The 8,772-nt window shown below is 41.4% G+C and overlaps 1 protein-coding gene across 1 annotated transcript; it reads right to left on the bottom strand.

Annotated features, from left to right (window-relative positions):
* Nucleotides 1-309: 309 nt before the first annotated feature.
* LOC118009832 (developmental pluripotency-associated 5 protein-like) lies at nt 310-682 on the bottom strand. The gene has a single exon (XM_035003855.1). It carries the CDS (start codon nt 670-672, stop codon nt 322-324), a length of 351 nt encoding a protein of 116 aa, XP_034859746.1. The 5' UTR covers nt 673-682; the 3' UTR covers nt 310-321.
* Nucleotides 683-8,772: the final 8,090 nt, after the last annotated feature.

Below are 8,772 nucleotides of genomic sequence, written 5' to 3'. Positions count from 1 at the left end.
ACCAAAAGGCCAAAAACTATCAGCGACATTATTTTCCCAAAGTCCATTTATGAATTGTTTGGAACTAGGTATGCATCTTATCATGTATTAAATTATAAAATATTCATTTAATGATTTTTTTTATTTAAAATTTTATTTTAATTAGCAAACCTGGCGGGGGGGAGCCACATTAGGATTCAGAGACAAAGGTGGAGACCCAAAAATCAGCTGGTTTTTCCTTGTCAGGCCGGAGCAGAATTTCAACCAGACCACATCCATTCCAACTCTGGAGACAGTTTACTCTTTAAATCCTGATCCAGGTACGTTGGTTGCAAACTGGCTTCACTTCATCCAAGGACCTAGCTCTAGGGCTTTCATGGCATCCTCAAGTTTGAGCATCCCTCGTTCCTGTCGCTGGCAGTGCCATTCGGCCATAGACTGGAGCATCCACTTGGCCCTGAGCTTATACAAATAAGAGCCATAAACCACGATCTCCGTGAGCTCCGAGGATTCCAGAACCTTTAGCTCGAGCATGACTTTGCTCACTTGCTCGATGTACGGGATTCGAGATCCAGCTGGGCCAAACATAGCTTCCAAGAGCTGCGTCTGGACCTGCAACACCTCGGGATCTTTCAAGTCTTCGGGAGCTTTCACCCACGGTGGAATATCTTTTCGTTCTGGTAGCGTCCCCATCTGGACTGCCTCAAAACTAACCACGCTCCAACCTAAGCTAGGCGTGAGTCGCCCAGGCCACCGCGCCGAGAGGTCTTAATGAATATTTTTTGATGGTTACTCTGTGCAAAGCACTGTTATAGATGAAACTATGAATGTGGGGATGTAAATTAGAATGAAATCAAAGCCCCTACTAAGAGGTTTGGCTTAATAAACAGTAAAGCCAAATACTGAGTTGGGGAAGACTGAGAGGAATATGTGAGATGGGAAGAAGGTAGGAAATCAATAATTTCATTTTATTGAAGCTACATTTGAGATATTTATCATTCTAATGGAGTCACCAAGCAAACAGTAGAATATAAATCTGATCTTTAAAAAGTCATCAGAGATAAAAATTAAAAAGCATTAAATAGGTCATTATTAAAGTCATGAACTAGATAAGATCACCTGGGAGAAAAATGTGAAGAAAGAAGACAATGAGCCCTAGATTACAATCTTATGACAGTCTGGGATTTAGAGGCTAACCAAGATCTAGAGGCCAAAGAGAAAAAGAGGATCCAGCAAAGAAGATTCAAAAGAAGTATCTGTGGATTCTAAAATTATTGAACTTACAGAAGCACAGAGTAGAATGGTGATTGCCAGGGGTTAGGAGTGGGGGAAATGGGGAGACGTTGGTCAAGGGGTACAAAGTTTCAGCTATGCAAGATGAATAAGTTCTGGAGATCTAATGTACAGCATGGCGACCACAGTTAACATTACTTGTGTACTTGAAATTTGCTAAAAGCGTAGGTCTTAGGCAATCTCAACACACACACAAAAGTAACAATATAAGGTATTGGGTATGTTAACTAGCTTGATTGTGGTGATTATTTCACAATGTAGACTAGCACCCTCCCCATCCCTTCACCCCTCTCCACCCACCCCCCACCCATTAGACTGTCAGTGGTAGCCTAACGCTACATCACATTGCCTCCATCATTCACCTCACTTCATCTCATCACATAGGCATCTTATCATCTCACATCATCATGAGAAGGGTATGGTACAAGATATTTTGAGAGAGAGACCACATTCACATAACTTTTATTAGAATCTATTGTTATAATTGTTCTATTTTATTGTTAATTATTGTTAATCTCTTACTGTGCTTAATTTATAAATTAAACTTTATCATAGGTATGTATGTATAGGAAAACATAGTATATATATACTATTTATAGTGTCAGGCGTCCACTGGGGTTCTTGGATGATATTCTCCATGGAAAAGGGGAGACTACTATATACATATATCAAAACATCGGGGCACCTGGGTGGCTCAGTTGGTTAAGCGACTGCCTTCAGCTCAGGTCATGATCCTGGAGTCCCAGGGATCAAGTCCCGCATCAGGTTCCCTGCTCAGCAGGGAGTCTGCTTCTCCCTCTGACCCTCCTCCTTCTCATGCTCTCTGTCTCTCATTCTCTCTCTCTCAAATAAATAAATAAAATCTTTAAAAAAAATCAAGTTTCATACCTTAAATATATAAAATTTCTATTTGTCAATTATACCCAATAAGGCTGAAATAAATAAAATTAAATTTAAAAGTTTTTTTTAAAGAAGTGTCCAATGACAGAAAACCAGGAGTATGCAATGTTCTGAAAGCCAAGAGGAAGAACAAATCATGTTGAATGATGAGGAGACACATAAGATAAGACTAGAGAACTGTCCATAGAATTTGGCTACATTAGAGGTTGTTGGCGACTTTGACAATTTCAGTGAAATAATGAAGATAGAAACCAAATAGTATGCACTCCTTAACTATTTATGTTTAAAATTTCACAAAATCACAGTGTCTTTCACTGATGGAAGAAAATTCATTCATTTATTCATTCTTTCATCTATCTACCCTATGCCAGGCTCTGGAGGCAGAGCTAAAGATTCACTGATAAATAAAACTTCTTTCTTGGGCACCTGGGTGGCTCAGTTGGTTAAGCGACTGCCTTTGGCTCAGGTCATGATCCTGGAGTCCTGGGATCGAGTCCCGCATCGGGCTCCCTGCTCAGCAGGGAGTCTGCTTCTCCCGCTGACCCTCCCCCCTCTCATGCTCTCTCTATCTCATTCTCTCTCAAATAAATGAATAAAATCTTTAAAAAAAAAAAAAAAAAACTTCTTTTTCTAGATGTTCCCAGGCTGATAGTAGTGATCACGGGTATACGTATAATTGCAACAAGATGTTGTGGCAGCAGAAAGAAGGGACTAATTATTGTAACTTGAGTCATCAAGCCTGGTTTTGAGGCTTGAATCTGAGGTACTTTGGAGACCTCCAACATCATACCAAGTAGGCATTTCAATGTATGGGTCTGAAGGTCCAAAGAGATATCTGGGTTGGCTATATAATCTGCCTACAGCTAGCATTTGTGTAGAGGAGACTGCCTAGTGAAAGAGTATATGTCAAGAAGAGTAGCAAGCCTAGAGGAAATCTTTGAAGATCTCAGACACTTCAGGACAATGTAGAGGGCTTCAAGCCTTCAAAGGAAGAGGAGTCATTAATTCCTATGCCGCTAAGAAGTTAAGTCAAATGATGATGTGAAAATGTTGAGTAGATTTGGTAAATGGAGATCATTATGAAAATGGAAAGCATCCCTTACTTTCCTGCACGAAATCCCCCAACTTACCTACCTCTTCCCCCATCTTCTCATACCATCCTTCCCATAATTAAGAGCCACATTTTGAGCCTCTACTGAAACCTAAAAATTATGGAAGAACTTCCTGATTGTCAGGCCACGCATTTTTTTTAATTACTGCAAGACTAAAAACAGAGTTGTTTTAGTGAATAAAAGGTAAAGTAGAATGAAAAAACTAGCTGTGTTTGAAAAACTGAAGAAAATTGCATATACCTAACTCAGTTTTAGAACTCCCCTGAATCCATGGCCTTTAATACATTGCAGGTGATGAGTAAATGAAATGGATTAGATGAAAAAAATCTCTCCTGTGTCACTTACTAAATGAAGAAACCAATCTAAACATTTGCTCAGATTTTTAAGAATCTATAATAATTTAGGGCATTAGACAAGTTCCCCATTGACTACAAAGATGAATAGGAAATGGTTTCAGTCCTCAACAGTCTAGAACCTGTGTAATTGATCATCCTCTTAAAGAGCATCAGTCTCCCCACACCCACCCTCTCTCAGCCTACCAACATACTCAAGGTTTCTCCACATAAAGAAGTACTTGAGCTTGTCTTCACCTCTTCTCTCCTGTCTCTGTCTCCTTCTTTTGAGAAAGCAGCAACAATGAGAGGTCTCAGTCTAATCAAACTCAACTAACCATTATTTTCCTGAGCTTGCAACCCAGTCTCTGCTATCCATTTCCATACTACAATAGCCCCATCCTCAAATAGTAAGTTTGGTTTTTGTTGGCCTGAGAAAACTAAAGCAATCAGAAGAGAACTTCCACATGCTCCCACTACCAAATCTATCTATAAGGCCACCCCTCCAGCTGTATACAGGATTGTATCAAAGACAAAGACTTTGTCTGATCAAAGACTCCTTTCTTACAATTTTCCTCCTCTTTTTTTCCATCATTTTTTTTCTTCCTACTGGATTATTCTCATCAATATGCAAATATCCTGCAATATCTCTCATCTGTGAAAAGAAATCCTTTCTTGACCTCATATCTCCCCACAGCTACTGCTCCATTTCTCTATATCCCCTTATGGCAAAAATTCTTCAAAGAGTGGTTTCCACTCCCTGTCTTCCCTCTTTTCCTTCTATTATCTCTTGAACCCACTCTAATAAAGCCTCTGCTCCCACCCCATCACCAAAACTGCTACTGTCGAGGTGTGATGGTTAACTTTATGTGTCAGCTTAGCTGGATCATGTTGCCCAGATGTTTGGTCACATATTATTCTGGATGTTTCTATGAGAGTGTTTTTGGATGAGATTAACATTTAATACTGCAGACTTTGAGTCAAGCAGTTTGCCTCTATAATGTGAGTGGGCCTCATCAAATCAGTTGAAGGCTTGACTAGCACAGCAGACTGACCTCCCCTGAGGAAGAAAGAATTCTCTAGCAGACGGCCTTCAGACTTGAACCACAGCATCAGCTTTTCCCTGTGTCTCCAGCCTACTGGCTCACCTTGCAGATTTGTACTTCCCAGCCTCCATAATCATGTGAGCCAATTCCTTAAAATAAATCACTCTCTATAGATATATACACAACCTATTGGTTCTGTTCCTCTGGAAAGCCCTGACTAACACACACAAGTTTCAAGGGACCTTACTAAATCCAATGATCAATTCTCAGCACTCTTCCTATTGCAACTTTCACCAGCATTTGATACAACTGAATCATATCCTCTTTCTTCAAAAATGTTCTGAGCTTCTGATGTATGTCCTTGAAAGATGCTAAGAAAGTAGATCCAAAAAGTTTTCATCACAAGGAGAGAAACTCTTTTGGGGGGTATCTAAATGAAGTGATGGATATTAACTAAACTTACTGTAATGGTCATTTCACAAGTTAAGTCATTGTACCTTAAATGTATACAGTGCTATATGTCAATTATATCCCAATGAAACTGAAAGAAAAAAAATGTCCTGTGCTTGTTTCCGGGTATTAGTCTCTCCTGGTTTTCCCTGTCACGGGCCACTCCTAAGTCTCTTTGTAGGATCTTCTTTTTCTGCCCCAGAGCTCAGGCTCAGACCTCTTCTCTACTTTACCCACATTTTATTTCTCTTTGTAGTACTAGAACCCAGTGCTGATTCTTCTCTCACCAGTATAATTGGAAAAAAGATCAGTAGAGGAAATAAAACACTATACACAGGGTCATCAGTGTCCATAAACTCAATTCTGCAGACGAACTTGAGATGAGAGGCCTTCAGAATTTTAAAAGATTGTGGCAGTTAGGATTTCAAGTGCAGTGTGGTCACCCACTCAAATCATTTCAATTAACATCCCATCCGGTCCCAGGAAAAGAAGAAAGATGTATTCAGCAACTGGCACATGGAAACAACTTGTAGGTTAATGTCTAAACAAACTCATTCATTCTCTTACTTTAAAGTATCATCATTTCTGAGCTTAACATTCATACAGCGATGTCCAGAAGTCATCTTAAAAACAAGCAAAAGCACAGGTCGTGTCTAAGACCACCCTTCCTGGAGAAAAATGAAGGCAGCCTCCCTTGGGACTTCTCTCTTCCCTCGTTCTACCGCCTTCCAGAAGGGGTCTTTTATGGACTGTGGTGGTCCTTTCTTTCAGCTGTTCTATGAACAGTTCTCTAGCACAGTAAGCGATGGGAGGGAAAGCAAAAGGAGGCAGAAATGTTTGGCTTTTTCCCTGGGGAAAGACTATCCCAAGAGTGACTTTTGACCAATGAAGTTTCAAGAGCATTCTTCCATGGAGTCTCAAACAGAAAAAAAAAAAAGAAAAGAAAATTCTGTTTATACAATTTTTCTTGGGAGCTTTAGAGGCAGGCAGCTGGGATTCCTAGCAGTTTGAGTCTCTAAGATTAGATCCAAATGAGAAGAAAACAGAATGTGAACAGGAACATCAAGGCTAGACTAATCATCACTAGTGCTGGCAAAGCCTTTCACTAGGTACAGCATCCACCAAACACCCTGTATCAATCTCCGTTCCACACTTCCATCTGTACAGTACCAGTGGTGTGCTGAAGCTGGCTCACAGCAACTCATGAAAGGCATCTGCTCAAATATTCGGGGATTTTGTGATCACATTGTTAAGCCCAGCCATCATTAAAAAGTAAAGTTATATAAATTTAAAATTATACAAATGAAATTAAAAGCAAAGGTAATAATAAATGCTCAAAATCCTCACTTCCTAATTATTTTCTTGCATTTTACTCACATGGTGATTTACTTTTATTGTCTCTGTCTGACAAAAATACAACTCAGTGGTGTTCTACCATGCATCTTTTCCTGACTCATTGTTCAGTGACTTCACATTAGTACCTTGAAATTGACCATGAAATTAGCCATAGTGGGTATGTTTACACCATGGAAATTGGCCTACACTGTGAATTAGGTCTTTGCATGCAGGGTTAGGGGGAGCTAGTTGTTGAAATTTTACCACATGTTCCCCGTCACCCGTCCCCATTTTCCACATCCTTTCATTATAAATATTGGGTCACTCCTTTGGGCCTCAGTTTAAGCCTTGCTTTCTCCACGAAGCCTTCTGTGATCACCCCCAGCCTACTATGACTCCTTGCACTGAATTCACATTGCATTGTCTGCCTGTAAGCCTCAACTGGCCCTTGGCTAGTACAAGGGAATATAAATAATAAATTGCATATAACAAATCTTTTTACATGGCTATGTAGTTTTCTTCTACCTCATACATTGAGTGCTCTTTGACAGCAGAAGCTGAGTACATAGTAGGTATTCAACAAATACTTGCTGAATGGAAATCTGCATATGGAACTTCCTAGATAACATAACTGTGTCCCAGTTCCCAAGAAACTTGCTTCCAGAGAAGGAAAGGATGGATACTGATCAACTTAAATGCAAAAGTTTCTTTTTGTATGACAGTTCTAATCCAGCCCAATACCTCATTCCAACCCCAGTTCAGCAGACTTCTAAAAGGTGCTGGAAGAATCCTGAGCTGGAGAATTCTCTCAGGAGCCAGGCTGGGGGTGGTGCACAGGCTGACCCAGCACGCTGACACCTTGTAGGGGAGCAGCTGTTGGAGGAAGAGGCACAGGAGGAAAGCTGGCTGCAAGAGGGGAAAACAACTCTCTGGGAAGAAAAGTGTCTCCAACCACAAGTGACATTTCGCATTTGCAAAGGAAGCAGCCACAGACAGGAGATCACAGCTGGTATGACTTACAAATAACAAATCCAATCCTGTTTCTTGCAGCTTGTCTTCTATCTGTAAACAGACAAAGTATCCACAGATGCAGGTTCAAATTACCCTAGTGTTCCAGAGCTCAGCATGGGGCCTTTGAGGGTGGGCTTCAGAAGAGTTACTGGATGGAGTGAGAGACAAGAGAGGAAGATGCCTCTGTGTTCTCATCACCTCCCCACCCTTGCAAACTGCAGGGTGATGCACTGTGAGGAGGGAATAGCAGAAGAAGGAAGACTCAGGTGGGCATGATGGTTGATGGTAGGGGAATGGGGGCCTGAATCGTATCAAGAGAGTAAGAAAGAGCATCTGGAGTAGGGAACTTCCCTCTCCCAGAACACCATGGGAAAAACAATTCTGGTCAATCGCTCTGGCCCCAACAGGATCTGCACTGTTCCACGAAGACATTTGCTTTGACAGCTTCTTGAGACGCTGGCTGCTGCCCAAATGCATCCTGTAAATCTACTTCCCACATTTGTTTGGTCTTTTTTCTTTTCTTTTCCTTTCTTTTTTTGGCAGGGTGCAAAGAAGGATAGGACAAAAATTGAGCCATTTAGACAAAATTGACCCATTCTAGATAGGAGAAGTGACTCAGAAGAGTGAGTGCCACAAATGGCCAGAATTTGTTTCCTAAAATTACTGAGCAGTTCAACATGGACTCCCCATTCTTGCTTCTAGAGAGCAGAGGCACAGTTTTGCCAAGTTCTGCTCCTAAGACAGCTGAAATGGAGGCTGCCCGTGTCCAGGTTCAGAGAATGGAACTCTCTCCATCTTCCTTCTTCCCACTCATAACTATCAAGACCCAGTGGGGTAATTCCATAGACTTCTAATAAATTGTGTCACTTCACTGGAAATTTGCTTTGGGAAATCCTGGACTCCTGGTGTGGAAGCTGGGAAATTTTTAGTCTCCCAAAGGGAGTAAGCAAATCTCCTGCGCGAGGTCCGTCCTGGCTAACTCCTGTGCTTCCCCAGGCTGGAACAGAGTCTTCCTCATTGCATGTGTTTCTTTTCCAGGTCTCCACATTTTGCTTTGTCACTTCCTGTCCACTCCCAAGGCCATGGCTGCTGGCCTTGTGAGTGCTCGAAAAGCCCTGTAACTCTGAAGGAAGCTGGGCTGGAGCCCAGCGACCCTCCCATGTTGTCTAGAGCACCATCTGGTTGGGAGGTTTATCGCCCACTGTTATCTCAGTGTTCCTGGACGCAGCTTAAACCTATTAATTCCTTATCTTGTCATCACAGGCTAAATGAAAGCATCCTCCATTAGGCGTCCTCCCTTTGGAACAAAAATCT

The sequence above is a fragment of the Mirounga leonina genome, unplaced genomic scaffold (genome assembly GCF_011800145.1).
Source record: "Mirounga leonina isolate KUSES-001 unplaced genomic scaffold, KU_Mleo_1.0 Mir_128, whole genome shotgun sequence".
Classification (NCBI taxonomy): Eukaryota; Metazoa; Chordata; class Mammalia; order Carnivora; family Phocidae; genus Mirounga; species Mirounga leonina.
Note: the sequence above shows the minus strand (reverse complement) of the source record. Positions and strands in the feature narration are given on the sequence as shown.

What these genes read in the sequence shown, in the direction of transcription:
- LOC118009832 (XM_035003855.1), bottom strand. Translation starts at nt 672, where the DNA reads ATGGGGACGCTACCAGAACGAAAAGATATTCCACCGTGGGTGAAAGCT.